The following is a 15,873-nucleotide window of genomic DNA, read 5'->3' as shown; positions in this document are numbered from 1 at the left end:
TATCTAGCTGTATTACACTTAGAAGAAAAATCCCAGTCCAACTGCTGTGCAACTGTGCAAGATAAATTTTACAGACCCCAGCAGCACCAGAACAAGGTCCAAACTGCCACATGGTGTAAATTTTAGTAGGGCCTGCAGTCAGCTCTGCAGCTGGCTGTCAGGGAACTGGTGATACAATTCCTAGCTTCAAAGTGCGTGAGCCTCCATGCCTGAAAAGCTGCTTAATCCCAAACATGGTTATGCAGCACTTCTAGATGCCTGGGCTCAGACAGAAGCAATGCTGCTGAAAACAAACGAACAAACAAACAAACAACCCCCCAAAAAAACCCACACATAAATACATGCAGGTATTAAAAACCCCTTAAAAGCAGCATTGCCCACATCAAGCATCCATTGCACAGCGTTTGTTTCCTCCTAGTGGACCAGTGTGTGATTGCAGTGCTGGGCTCCTCCAGCTGAAATTACCCATTAGATTAACAGTACTTGAATTAAACGTGCAGAAATACCTGTAACTTACATCCATCTCCTCTTCAAGACTGCTGATTATAGCAGCCCTTGCGTATTTGACATTCAGGCTATTTTGATGAGTCACACTCAATTACTGCAGAATCAGTACTTCAATTTGTTCACCCTCCTAATGAAAAATAACAACGTAGAACAGAAATTCAGTTTTACTCTGGGGCACGAATCCTTCACTGCTTTAATATGAAGGATTAGCACGACGTTTTCATGTAGGAGTTTCCATCTGGGGTAAAAATTGTGCGTTTGCAGAAGAATTTCTTTATGTTTAAAGCTTCGTAAAAAACTAACCAATTTTCTTCATAGTCTAGAGATTATTTGAGGAAAGCACTAAAGAACAGAAATTTCAGAAAACACTGGAGCAGGCAAGCACTCAGACCATCAGAACACGATAACCTATACGGTACTAAGGAAAAAAAAATGAAGCGTTCTCTGTGATGTTCATCAACAACTGCTGACAAGTTTGTTTACTTGAATTCAAGTATCTCTTTTCATCACCACATTCAAACAGCTCACATATATGAGTAACAGGAACTTTTAGGTACAGCACAGAAAGCTGTATGTACATCAAAATAAAATTTAACCACTTTGTGTCAACGTTTAGAAGTGTGACACTTCTCCAAAACAAACTCACAGGATGTAAATCAACAAAGACTCTGCTTCTGCATCTTTGCTTCCCGGGAACAAAGACTTCTCATGGAGCCCACTTCCGTGACACCCAAACTCCAGAAAATGTTTTATTGGCAAATGCCAGGGAATAGTTTTATGACTTGAGAGACTCGTCTGAAGCTTCAGAACTTCACCTCTCAGAATATGAATGCAACTTTCAGTGAACTTTTATTCCTTCGAGAGCAGCCAGGCTTTGCTGCTAACAGGAAAAGACATCTCAGAAGGAAAACCCAACCCAGACATGGGTTTATGATTACACAGCATTGGTGTACAGCACTACTCACAGCATAACTCTCCCGGGAAAGAAACAGCACACCCATGAGATAACAGGACATTATGACCTCATGATTAAGATGAGCTCAAATGTGTATTTGACAAAAATACAGAAATATCCAGTGTCATAGTCTAATAATACAGAAATAACTTTTTTTCGGACAAAAGCAATGTATTTGATAATTTAAGGGTAAAACAACTTTCCACACGCATCAGTACTCAGCCAAGTAAAAAATATCAAGTACCTTACAGGGAAGACAGGAAGAAAAGATAGAAACTAAATGTATTTGACTGCATCTTTATACAAGTAGAGGTCTCTGACAGACAGTAGTCACCCCTACTATAGCACTCCACCTGCACACCCTCTTTCTCTACCTCTGTGCCACCTTCTCTGCCTTTTGTGCCTTCTGCCAAAGTTCAGACGAGTCAGCTAAGACCTCACCCTCTGAAAGTGCCACGTCAAGAACATGCAAAACATTTGCTGCATTCTTAGCCACTCATACCAACCACATCCTTAAAACAAACAAACAAACAAACAAAAAAACCCCAAACAAACACATACCACCTCTACTGGCCCAACCATCTGGAAGAATCCTTAAGGTTCCAGGTTAAAATGTCAGCTTCTTGAAAAGGTCTTCCTTCTAGCTCTGAGGTAGTCTCTCTGTCCCAGGACACTGAGAGCTCAATCTCACACAGGCTGCAATTATGCTAATGGACTGAGTTTAATACAAACCTGCCCTCTGCCACCCCGCTCTTTGGGTTTTGCTTTGTAGTCATTTGCATGTTAATAAATCAAAGCTATTAAATTTAAGGACACCAACATGATAGCCATTAATGCAACAGTATCAGACGAGGCAGACAAGTGCCACATGAAAGGAGGGTAAGAGCTTTCCTTGTCTCATCCTTCCTTTCCCCCTTGTTTCAAGCTGTTGCCAAAGCCCTTCCTTGTCCACGTCAGCTCTTTTGGTAAAAAGAGAACCACATTAACCATTAGCCCAGGGAGGCAAGAGTTATTTAAGATGCATGGAGCCTAAGGCCACTTAGTAAGAAAGGTGTGCCTCCTCCCTCCACAGCAGAGAGAGTCCTCCGGAACCAGCCAGAGCAATGATGAAGCAGACAGTAATGATGGGTGGGGTTTTCATCTTTATTTTAGCTTCTGGAATAAATTGGCATAGCCTCCCCTACAGAGGTGTCCTGTGGTCTGGCAAAGTTAGTTTCACTGCTAGAGGCTACAAGTGAAACTAAGGCTTTCCAGCAGCAATGACAACTCTGCCGCGCCCTGCCCATCACCTCTTCGAGCACTTCGTATCATTCCAGTTGTCTGTTAAGAAAGCTCTCACAGAGACCATCTTCCTAATCCTGCTCTCAATACAGGTCTACAGTTCTGGCAGTATGTTCCTGATACCGTACAGTAGTAGGGTCAAGTTTCAACACTGCTGTAAAACCAAAGGTAAAGTTGCCCTTCAGCCCCACCTTGCTTTAAGCCTTTCATGTTGTCTTGTTCACAGTTAGCAATTTTGAACTTGTTCTCTTACAGAAGCCACACAGCACAGTACTGTAATAGGCCAAACGTGATGCCTGTAGAAAACACAGCATCATCAGAGGTTAAGCTGCATTTTGGCACCATGGTTTCTTTCCTGCCACTGCCTTTTACACAGGAATCTATCCAGACCTGTCACTTTACAACCTCTCCAGGATTTTGAACACACGCTCTACTGAATAGCGTCAGAGTAATACACATGTATTTGCAAATAATTTAATACCTATATTCTGATGAAGTACATTCTGTGCGTCATTTTAGTTTCATACTCAATGAGAGGGTACATACACTTCACCGGACAACAAATTTAAACCATGACTATTTAGTAAATTATGCATTGTAGTGATTAAAACAAGACAAGCACCAGAGAAAATACACATGCTGAAGCCTGATGTATATACTACACGGTAAAGTCTTCAGTGACACAACCAAGAATTTGTGTTTCCCCCCCCCCCCCCAATTACAGTGTGAGCAGAGGATTTGTCAGACATTCATTTCGTAGCTTCTACTGTCCACTCTACGCCTCCTTCCTCTTGATGATCAGAGGCCCAACGTTGTCGCCAGTTTCCTCGTTGTGTTTTGTGTGAGAGCCATCACACAGCGGGAACTGAAAAAAGAAAGAATAAACACATCTGAAGTAGCTAGGTTGAAAGTTCATTAGAACATCTTCTCATTAAATCCACTGTGACCACAGACCACCACTTTTATGCTGGCATCCCAGGTCTCCCAAGTGTTAGCTGAACACTTGTTTTGTCCATGTGAGTGCAGAGTGGATAAGAGGCTTGTCACTGAAAAGCAGCAACTCTGCTCTATTTGGTGTTCCTGCCTTGGGCCGGCACGAGGAAAACACAGCCTGAGCTGACCTTCAACCATAACCTACCTGAAGTATCTTGCTCGCAACCTTGCCCCACACTCTGTTTTCCCAGGCAACAGCCAGAGCTGGCAACAGCCAGAGCTCAAGACAAGTGGAGTGAGGGAGAGAAACGGGAAGAGGTCCTCAGCTTTATTTTCTTCCTGGTTTTCTGTAGCACGTGACGATTAAAAAAGGTTTCCCTAGCTCATCTCATATTTAGGTGAAGCACCTACGTGTTAGTCCTGCCTCCAGACAGCTAGAGAGGCAAGCTGCCTTTGCTTCATCCTGACACAGCTAGCTTATCTCATCGACACACAGGTTGCTTTGCACAACCTGGTTTCCACATTAGGATTTTGACCTGCTAATGGAAATAAACTGCACTTCCAACTGACACGGCTATTCATCAAAGGGTAGCACTGAGGAAGTAATTTGCAGGAATGTTTGTTCCATAAAAAAAGCCCTAGAACAGCCTGGTCAGAGCAGAACCCACAGGGACTCCCTTATTAGCCAGCTGTAACTGCCCAGGTCCCAGACCACTCTGCTCCTGGGCAGCTCTTTTCACGTGCAAGAGCCAAAGGACGTTCTGTGAAGCAATAAGAGTGAGATTAGATTCCAGCACTTCTCCAGGATGCATTTTCAGGGCTATGCCTCCTCTGCAGAGGAAACTCTGGAGATGATCGCAGAAATCAGTTACCATTTTGTTTGCTTAGAAGTATTGGGAATCAAAGTTGGGCATTACTCAGCTTTTGCTGTTGCAACAGCAATATTCCCTCGCAGTACAGTCACAATCAGTCTGTGACACTCCACTGATCCAAATTCATGCCTCAGTCATAGCCCTTGAAAAAAATCAACACCTTATCACCCACGCTTATTTAGAGTAAAAGATTTCAAAGTATTGCATGAAAACAATATAATGAAGACAATATACTTGCAAAATATCTCCTAGAGCTCTAAAAATAAAGCTACATGACCTGTAGGGTAGCGTTGGGGCGTAGGGGGAAAGAGGTGAGGTGGGTTTTTTTTGTTTTTCACAGTTACAAAATGTCAAAACCGGCGCTATAAATGGCAGATGACATTTCCAAATAAAGAAACCCTGAATTCGGAGAATACTTGTATAGGCAGATTCATGCAGGAACTTTTATCATTGTGACTCAATCACTCGGTACTGACAGATACTTGGAAAAAAACTGAGCAAACAAGAACATATGTTCATGGGACACTGACCAGCTTCCAGCCCAGATGTTCCTGGGCCAGTTGTTTTTCCATGCAACACCACAGTCCACTGGTCTTCACACAAGTATTGACCCAGCTTCCATCAGACACAAGCATCTCAAATGCCCTGGGGAGGCAAGCCCAAGGTCCAGCTATAGCAACTTCATCGCTTCAAGTTTGCAATTAACAAAAATGGTGGGATTCATAGGCTTCAGATAGCATCAAGACAGCTTTAACAGCTACCAACTCTGATTGCTCTGAATTCATCCTCTGGGTCAGCTGCTCTCAGAACCACTGGCTCCCAGTGTCTACCCACTGCTCTTCCAGAGCACCCACTTGGTCACCTTGAAGACCAGATACTGAAGAGATGGATCCTGGGCCTGACACAACATGTTCATCCTTGATTAAGATAAAGGAGGCTAACAATAGTGGCCAAAGCTCAGCCCCTGAGGGAATTGTGCACTGATCTAGAGAGCTCAGCTTATTTCCCTTGACGCTGAACAGGTTTAGATTCTCTACCACAATTTCTTTTGATGTTCTGCAGCAGTACTCCCCAGCCTGCAGCCTGGGGACTAAAACTTCTATGGAAGACACAGAGGTTGCAGTTCATTGCAAAAAGAAAGCAAATTACTTTATCCCCCCCGGCCCCCCAGCTCACACACTTAAATATGAAGAGTAAGAAAATAAATGCTCTAACTTTCAACTAATTACAGTTTGGTTCTAAGACAAAACTCTTGCCTCTACACTGGTAAATTTGAATACTATTTTTTTTTCCATAAAATTTGACAAGCTATGAAGTGCCTGCAGAGCACAACACTGAATAGGAAAGGGCCATTTAAAGAAACACCTACCACCTACTTTAACAGATAACTACATCCCAATACAGACTTACTGAAAATACCATGTTTGGGTTTAAAAAAACCCCACATGCACCCCACAAAGACTTTGGCCAGCATAATCAAACAAAGTCTTTGAAGGATACTATTTCAGAAAAAAAAAACAAACCAAACTAAACAACCTGAAAATAATCCTTTTTTAAGCGTTACTCCAAAACACTCTGGTATGGTCCAACTGTTCTGTTCTTCGCCATACAGGAGGGTCACCATGTAAAGCCAGCTGTAGTGCACACGTACCATCAGTGCACACAGAAGTATCCTGTGGTTCGTAACGCTACTGGTTCAATTAACAGCCTCGCGCCTCAGATAAGGCTAAATCTGACAAGAGGTGCCCACGCAGTCATACAGGAGGACACTTCTTCTAACCTGTATTTGGCACTGAGATCCCCATACGCCGCTTATTTAACAAAAACACAGCAGTTACTCACTGCTTATTTGTTGTAATTCCCTGAATTGGAAGCACACAGATTCTACCATTTTGACATCATATACACATTATCTTACAAATTTTAACAGGACTTTAGTTTGAGAACTGTAAGAAACGGACAATGCTACCTAACTACTTCCAAAGACGACAAGCATGTGAGGATGAAGAAGAATGTCTCTGTATTTTATTACTGCTTGGCAATAACTGAACATGAGGAGAAGCACACATACTATCTTAAAGATTATGCTACCCACCATACAAGGTGAACTGATCAGGGCAAGAAGGCAGCAGCAAAACTGGAAACTGCAATCTTTGAAGCAGAACATGCTGATTAAAATACTCAGAAAAAGAAAACAAATGCCTTAAGAAATTTTCCATTGACCTTCTTAATGCGTTTAACAAGAACTTTCAGATCGGAATTCTAAGAACTTATTATAAGGTGGCGCCGTCTACTTCCTTTCAGTGTGTGACTACAGAGCCCTAACTCAGTAGGACAGTATGTTCCTAAACTGACAACACACCTTCAATATGCCAAAATGTACTTAGTAAGATTTTTACTTCCCACAAAAAAGATAGTATCAAACAATAGCTAGAATATTGGCAGGAGCTGCAATGCAACCACTAGAACCAGACACTATTGTCCATTTCTGTTTAGAAAACAGAGTAGGAAGCAGAAAGTAACAACACCAGGGTTCAAGTTCGTATTTTTTAATTTTTTTTTTTCAGAAGGCCTTGAAGGAGGTGCCTACTCCATTTCAACCTGAGGTAAGCCCAAAATCAGATATAAAACCAAAGTGCAGACACTTAGAGCAGCCCTCCTCCTCCCCTCTTTTTTTTACTGAAGGTGCAGCCCTCACAGCAGCTTCCAGTGTTGGATTCTGGCTGTCAGTTGAGATTTACCATAAAGATTTAGCAGCAATGCTGCAATACACGTGAGTGATACCTGCATGCTGTACAGCCATCAGTACTGCATGTAAATGTACACAATTCCCTGTTGTATGATCATACAATATGTAACTTAACTTAGCCCATGGAGCACACTGTGGCCACGGGAGAAGGGTAGGGGGTGAGGAATTCTGTTTTTCAGTTCAGGCTCCGGACAGAGCAAAGGAGACAGGCCCATCCCCACAGGACTATTTCAGAACCAAGTCACGATGCTGTTGAATCCCAGTAGCGTTTTAGGAGCATTTAGCAGAGGTTTTACAGCTGGGGTTGCAGGCAACTTCGCTCATGATAGTGTAGAGTTGCCTAAAATTGTGCAAAATTCAGGGAGGCATCCAGAGCATCAGCGGAGGAGGGAGGGCAGCTAAAAAAATAATCTGAACATGAGGAAAAACTTCTTTACTCTCAGGGTGGCAGAGCACTGGAACAGGCTGCCCAGGGAGGCTGTGGCATCTCCTTCTCTGGAGATATTCAAAACCCACTTGGATGCAGTCCTGGGCAACCTGCTGTAGGTGACCCTGCTTTGGCAGGGGGGTTGGACTAAATGATCTGTAGAGGTACCTTCCAACCCCTGCTTTTCTGTGATTTTAGTGTTAAACCAAATATAGCTACAAACATTTAACTTACAGTTATTTTCACCTGCAAAGTAATGAAGTCAATCTGACAACAGGAAGAACTAAAAGTTACACTACCTGGAAAATTGCTATGTGGCCTGATTAGACAAGTGTCTAAGGCTTGAGAAGTCTAATACGCAGTTTACCTATGGAGGGAAATATAGATTTCAAGGCTGTTGGCCTCAGTTATCTGGCTTTGAAGGTTTATATTATTTCAGTCGCCACACATCAGCACCTTGACTTCTAAAAAAGCTTTTAAATGTGTGCCAGTGGTAAACGGATGGGACTACTCATACAATCCGCTTTCTCACATTACAGATCCCAGAACTACCACTACAGATAAATTATACAGATCTCAGCTACATCAAATGTCACAGTTCTCTACCTCAGATTTAAATCTGATCTTAGCATTATTAGAAGGCTAGGTATCAGGCTTAGCACTAATTTTAGGCAACTGAGGCAACCCAACTTCATACACAAGTAAGTTGGACCAGCGTCTGGGCCAGATTTTTAATTGCTCAAAAACAGAGGCTTAAAGTATGCCATCATGATTTCACTGGCTTTACTTCAGGATTACCCATAGAACTATTTTGAGTTGCTAAGGCACAAACGCATTAAGTTCATCTATCTATATCCTTCAAAAGCTTTTAACCACAATGATTTCTTTTTAGATTACCTCCATCACCACTGGAAACAATTCACCACTGTACTCACTCCCATGGCAAAAGGCAGCTATCTACAGTACAGAGTACAGTAACAATAAATTCAGGACAGAGCAGCAGTACCACTGTAACAACCATCTGCACAAGTCAGGCTCTTCCCAAAACAATTCCGCATTGACTCTGGCTACAAGAATCAATGATGGGCTCAGACACTGCAAGTGACAATTTCACATCAGCTCTGGTACACCAAGAGACTTCTTAATCGATTTGTGTTGTAACACCATGAACCTGTAGCAAGGTACTTTCTGACTGACAGAGTAAGCTTCCAACTTCCTCCAGTAAAAGGCGTTTAAGGCCCTCTCAGACTGTGGTTCCTGAGCTCCTAGTGCCAACAGGCCACTAGTTTTGGATAAACCTCAGTATTAGCACAGACAGCGCACAAAATGGTACGTGTCACTAACGACTGTGATTGCTCCAGAGAGCTGCTCTCCTTTCAAGGGATCTGCCTCTTCAGAGCTACAGAAACATTTTGTTCACTATTAGCACTGATTACAGACTTTACGCTGAGCAACAGTGACACTACATAGTTTTATGGATTAAAATACTGTTACATCTCCCTGCAGAATAGTTTAGGCGAAGTTAGTTTCCTCCAAATAAAGCAGTTTGAAAATAGTTTTGTTGAAAGATGCATGCACATGAACAGAAATGGACCATTTATTCTTCTCTTACCTTCTTAGATCTCCAACAACGACAGTACACAGCCTTGTCTCCCAGATCTTCCATATCAAATGCATGGACTACCTTGGGGTTATCCTTCTGGATATGGGGATTCACCATTGCTTTGCAGCATTTGTCTTTAGAGAGAATTTTTTTGTAAGCTAGATACCCAACAGCAGCTGCTCCAGCAGCTAGGGAGACTGCAGCAATCCATTCAGCTAGAACAAAAGCGAAGAAAAAAAGAGACGGTCAGTTTGACCACAACATTCTATTGAAACTACTCAGTAGTAAAAACATCTTCATGCTTGTGGCAACACCTCTACTTTCCAACAGACCTTTTTGCTCTGTAGCAGTAACACAGTGCTTTAGAAGAATATTTTCTTTTGACACATTTGAATATTCACAATTTTCAATATTTTCTTTTCTTTCTATTTTCTAGTTAACCTACTCCTTTCTACTGATCAGAGTTCTCCTTCACCCCAATCCCTTCCACACAAGGGTGAGGATTAACCCGGCAGCATTTGGGGGTTTTTTTAACCTTTTATTTGGGAAGCCCTGATACCAACATCAGTAGTACAGTACTTCCAACTTCAGCACATCAAACCAGCTATACGTACACCCTGTAGCAGCAAAAAACTCTGTTGTTTGTTTCAGTTGCAGGAAAATCACTAAAGAAGAATGTTCAGTATCAACAAGCCAAGCAGGATCCCCCCCCAAGGGATGGGTACTGAGTAGCTTTTAATAGAATACATCTTGTAACTAAAAAAAGTTATCAGATGTTTGGCAATGGGAAAATTATTTAACATACTACCACCAGTAACAAAAGCCAGCTTAGATTAAACCCCTACTGTGATGTACAGGAAAGACGAAGGATCCAAAAATATTAAGAATAATAGCACAAGTTTATTTTATTTGACTCCCTGAAAGCAACTTTCATTAAAAAAATCCTATCGCTACCACCTCTCATCCTCACTTTTCCTCCCTCTAGTTACCTCCAAAGTCTTCGCAGTCTTGCTCGCTTAGTGTAATGTCCTTTTCTGCAAGGAGTTTTCCTACTTTTTTGTGGCTCTACTGTTTTCTCTCTGCCTCATGAAAATATGCTGGACTTTGGCCCGAAGGTTCTAGTTGCAGCAACAGCCCCAGCTGTTTCTCTTGGAGCAGCAGGTGGCTGCTCTTTCTTTCCTTTTTATCCACCACTTCTACTCACACACATACACGTAACACGTACATAACAGAGTTCGGCTGACTCTACAGACAAATAAACCAAACAGGAATTTAAGTACCAGCACATCTACACAACTTAAGAAAAGTCGAACAGTCTCCAGTCGGGAACTTCTATACTGCCCTTCCACTCACATTGCATTTGAAAGCCAGATGGCATCTTTGGAGCAAGAGACATTACTACATTAAAAGCTAAGAAGAAACAAAAAGCCTTTTGTTAGTTCTTTCTACTTTCCACGACCAGCTGACTTGCTGTATTGCCACTGGGAGCTCGCACTAAAAGGACTAAGAAGGTCTTCTGCCCCTGTCCCACAGCCTTTTCCAAAATCCATACCAAGCCCTTTCCCCAGCTAAAACATGCTGATCCACAAGGCTCTGCATATAGCAATATGTGGAATTAGACGTGTATTTGTATGATATCTGCAGCCCTGTAAGAGCAGTGAAGGTAGGTACTCCTCTAGTGCTACTAAAGGAGTAAAGGATGTAGAAATCCTCTGGAGCTCATTTTCTTTGTAAATGAAGCAGAAGAGACCAACATACACTGAGACCTCCCCTGCAAATGAGGGACAAACCCTCCCTGTAACAACAGGGTGATACTAAGATACAGAAAACCATCTTTAACATCAAAGAATTTAGGGCTCCCAAACTCCTTCTAACAAGAAAAGCCTCAAAGAGCTTATTGGAACTTCAGTGTTTTATATCCATCCAATGGATTCTCACCTCTTTATCTCCCCATTACAAACTAGCCAGAGTAATGCATGAATTTTAATAGGGTAAAGAAGTGAGGAGTTGAAATTAAAGAAGGGATTTTATGAAAATCTGCTTTAATTCAGCAAAACAACCCAAACTAATCCAAAGAACAGCCACAGCTTAAATCAGAGGCAGGAGGTTCTCCCAAGGAAAGCCACCACCAAGAGTCTGCAGCACCCTTTCCCCTTCTTCCTGGAGCACATTTCCCCAGGCAGAGCAGGGCTGGGGCAGGGACCAGCCAGCTCAGGGACAAGCTGGGTCTGACAAGTTTAAAGTGATTTCTGATGAAATGTCAAGCGTAGCCAGACCAGTGGCAGGCAAAACAGAGGGACTGCCCACACCGGGGATTTCAGAAAAGCAGCAGTTGCAAGGACTGCCCAAGCTGCTAGCTGACACGTTGCAAATGGATCAAATCTTAACCAATGTTTTCAAACAACTGATGAGGGGACAATGACAAACTGTATCCATTCCCTTAAGAAAATTAAGGGGAAAGAGCGACTTTAATGAAGACCAAGGATGACTCCTATAACTGAACCACCTTTTAAGGTGCTGCACCTTCAGGAAGCCAACCTATTGCACCTATCCAAAAGTCCAGGTCAGCTTAACAAACCAGCAGAAGAAAAGATTCTGATGATAAAAATGCTTCTACAACTTTTAGCACAAGCAGGGAAGTCCATACTAAAATTCAGTGGCTTTGCAGCACATTCAGAGGAGCTGTTCTGTGCATCTGCAGCTAACCCAGATCCCTCTGGCCATCCTTCAGGCCACCTACAACATAACCATGCACAGTACATCCAGCCCCACAAGCAGAGAGCATGAATTTAAAGTAATCGTCATTGTGTACTTCAGTGACTTTCTACTGCTTCTCTTGGGGGCCAGACTCATCTATTACAGACATGGGCAGACTGTAAACATACAAACAGCTTAATATGTTTTTTCTTATAATGGATCGTAGTGTATTTTTTACTGTATTAGCTTTTTTTTCATCACTTCTCTGGAGCTGTATCAGGGTGGAAAATTATATCAACCTGTAATACAAGAAAACTAAACATTTAAAGCAGTCTATTCTTTAAATTTCAGCATTGCTGTAATAAACAATGTACATTTATGAAGACTATTTGAATTTAACAAATAGACTCTCTCTCTCTCACTCTTATGATAGTATCATCCTGCAAAGTTTCAGGGGCAATAAGTCTTGTTGTCAACTGTTGTTTTGTTTCTCAAACAGATTTGGAAGAGCTGGAATGCCCAAATGCCCATTTCACCTTCCAAACTAAGTTAACCTAAAACTGCACCTGGAAGGAAAACACTTTCAGAAGTTTTTAAATACTTTAAACTCTGTTTCAAGAGGCCTCTGGTGCAAATTCAATAGTTTGCTGCCAAACTCTTAAGGCCATGCACATATCACTTGAAGAGGTGCCTGTTAACAGAGTGACATTGATGTGGAATGTCAAGGGGTTTATTTCTTTTTAAAACGAAAACAGTCAGAGCAATTTCTGAGTGATTATCAAACAAATCCCAATTCTGGTATAATACCAAAACCCAATGTTACAAGTCACTACAGGCCTGTGTAACATGGCAGAAAAATTGTTTCAATGTTCTAAGCACTAAACAATGGAAAGGGTTTGGCTAAAACTCCAGAAAAATTAACACACGAAGGAGAGAAGGGAAAAGAGATGGAAAGAAGGAAACAGAAGTCCAAGAATGCAATCCCAGGAAAGCAGGCAGTGCATAGAAGTAAACAAAAAAATCAGAACAGTAACAAGCCAATGGTAGGAATTTATTTTCTTCTATATTCTTTGGACATATCCTAATGAATGAGAGATTTGGATCACAAAGTTTCTCCTCTCTCCTCTTCTCTCTCCAAACAGCTAGAATATTACTCTGGATGTTTCCAGACGTAGTTTTAGGATCTGCCAGTGAGCTCAGACAGATTTTATCTGCAGGAAGAACAGACATTTACCATCTGCACTGACAAGCGTATGAAGAAACTGAGATGGTCTTGGCTCCACCAGGAGTGCAGGATCCTCATTACAACACGTATCAATTTACTTTCCACGAACTGGCAACAACATGGGGGGTAGCCGCACCTCTACAAAGTTAGTCCAAGACAGTCCTAACAGGCAATTTTCAAATTACTTCTGCTGCTTAAAAAAAATGTTCATGTAATTGAAAGTCAGCTACAAAGTAATAACTCCAGGCATGAAAATCTGTATTTTTTTGTTTCAGAAGCGCTTATAACTTTTAAGCATTGTTCTCTTTTTGCTGCCAATGAAGAGGCTATTATTGTCCAAGGGTTGTTTACAACAGTCCAGTAGTGTAACTGTCCACGACGAAAGGCCACCTTTCTGCAGGCCATGCTTGGATAAACACATGACACTTGCTTACTGAGGAGTCATCCAGGATAACTGGCTGCACGGAAAGCCTAATAGTAAAAGCCAACCAGCCAAGCAGATAAAGTCACTCCTACCACTTTGCAGCATTCACAACAAACAGGATTATGACCGGCAGGCTTTTTTAACCAAAACTGAAAGGTAAAGAGGCCACCTGGGGGAGAAAGATTCTTGGATCTGGTCAATAAGGGGCAAAAGACAAGTCACCATGATCAGATCTGTGGTCAGTGTGGTGTCACACCTGCAAACAACCACATTGCTTGCAACAAAAAGCACTAGCTGTGCTATTCACTGCCTTCCAAAGGTTAACCTTTCAGCATACACACACACCAATATACACAGAAGCAACTAACTCTTCAATTACTACCAAGAATTAAATCCCACAAAATTACAGTAAGTTTCTAGTGTGTAGTTTTCAGTAGGGAATGAGGCATTACTATGACTTCCAAAGTTTCACCAGCCTGAGACACAAGTGCCTCACACCAAGCTGAAGAAAAAGGTATGACCTCCCGGTGGCCAGGCACTAATCAAGTTTAATATTGACAGAAATCCTATTAACAGTATGCCACCTCCCCCTAAACAATGCACCCTCCAGACTGCTCTGATCAGCTGTTCCCCTGTTTTCCCAGGTTAGGGAGGATAATTTCAGTCTGATTAGGAGCACGTTCCTCTCCCTCCCCCACAAACTAAGTTTTCTTCTCCATTCCTAGTGTATAGAAACTGTTCTAATTCTTGCAAGCTTATAAATGACAGTAAGCTGCCCTTGGGAATGCAAGCTGGCTATGAACTATTATCAAGTCACCCTCAAGGCTTCGGTTTGACTGTTTTAATAAGCACAGCCTTTCATCACTGTAACCCACTTTGGACTACAGCAATGCCTTTGCCAGCATCCTCAGTACCACCCATCTGGATGGAGTCCACCGATTTATGGTGTAAACCATAAGCAGCTCTGCAACTGGAAACCACAACCACGCAGGTGAAAGTCATTTTTTAGAGGAAGTCAGATAACTCAGCTCCCCAGTCCGTCCTCCATCCATCCCAACCCTTTCATCCTGCCCCGTTGCCCAACAGCATTTACACCACACAACGCTACTTCAGGCATGGTTTGGATCAATCATTACACAGTGCAAATATCACCATTAACCCTACTGTACAGCATCGGGTTTTGAGAAGAAGTTAAAACCCCAGAAACTGACAGGTTTTCATGAAAATTAGGCCCGGCGGCTTCGCGTAAACCACGGGGCCCGAACAAAGGCAAGGCCCGACAGCGAAGCGGCAGCGGGAAAGGCAGAAAAAAAACCAGCACCGCCTAAAACGCGCTGTCCCCCATCACAAATAAAACCCAGCGAGTGGCCGGCATCGGCTCCGAGGGCTGAAGCGCACTCAAGGGCCGCACCTGGCGCGAAGCTGAACGCTCTCTAGACTCTCACACAAGGCCAGGCCAGGCCAGGCCGGGCCGGGCCACCGACCCTCGCCTCCCCTAACCAGCTACAGACGGGGTTACTAATGCGCACATCCAACCAGCCGCCTCCAGGTTCGCCGCGGGGGGAACCCGCGCCCCCGCAGGAGGCAGCCACGCCGCCATTTTGTCCCTGGGGGGCCGGCGGGGTGCGAAACGCGGGGCAGCGCCCCACCACCTCCGGTGCACGCAGCGCCGCACACAGCGCACCGCGCCGCACACCTCCCCGCCGCCAGCACGCGGGGTGCACGCAGGCACCCCCTCCCGCCCGTGGGCGCGCTCCTGCGCGCGCGCACACATCCACCCCGCGCGCACACGCCCCTACCCCGCACGGCGCCGTTCTGCCCCAGCCCCATCGCTCCCGCTCCGACGCCGTAGAGGGCACGCGCAGCTCGGCTTCGCTCCGCGCCCCGCCGCGCATGCGCCAGCAACCGCCCTCCCGCAAAATGGCGGCGAGGCCCCGCCTCTTAAAGGTCTGACCGCGAAGTAAAAGGGGCTCTCAGGGCAGGGGCCGCCGGCGGGGGCCGGCAGAGCTGTTGCGGAATCGCACCGCGCAGAAGGGCGGGGAGTAGGGAAGGAGCTCTGTCGGTGGCCTGGCGCCCGGCACAGAGCCCTCACTGAGGATAGAGGGGGCTCTGAGGCCTGCAGAGGCGCCTACAAGTGTAAAATGGGTGGTGGGCGTCCCTGCGGGTCCTGAGGAGGCGCCGGTTTGGTGTGCCCTTAGGT

At 43.9% G+C, this 15,873-nt stretch overlaps 1 protein-coding gene across 1 annotated transcript; it reads right to left on the bottom strand.

The window, feature by feature from the left end:
- Positions 1-1,337: 1,337 nt before the first annotated feature.
- Positions 1,338-15,537, bottom strand: CISD1 (CDGSH iron sulfur domain 1). Its single transcript, XM_086466537.1, has 3 exons — positions 15,473-15,537; positions 9,337-9,542; positions 1,338-3,608 (listed from the first exon to the last, which is right to left on the bottom strand). The coding sequence occupies exons 1-3, from the start codon at positions 15,501-15,503 to the stop codon at positions 3,519-3,521; spliced, it is 327 nt and encodes a 108-aa protein (XP_086322663.1). The 5' UTR covers positions 15,504-15,537; the 3' UTR covers positions 1,338-3,518.
- Positions 15,538-15,873: the final 336 nt, after the last annotated feature.

The sequence above is a fragment of the Leptosomus discolor genome, chromosome 6 (assembly GCF_034619465.1).
Source record: "Leptosomus discolor isolate bLepDis1 chromosome 6, bLepDis1.hap2, whole genome shotgun sequence".
Classification (NCBI taxonomy): Eukaryota; Metazoa; Chordata; class Aves; order Leptosomiformes; family Leptosomidae; genus Leptosomus; species Leptosomus discolor.
The sequence above is the reverse complement of the archived record's forward strand: the minus strand, read 5'-3'. Positions and strand labels throughout refer to the sequence as shown.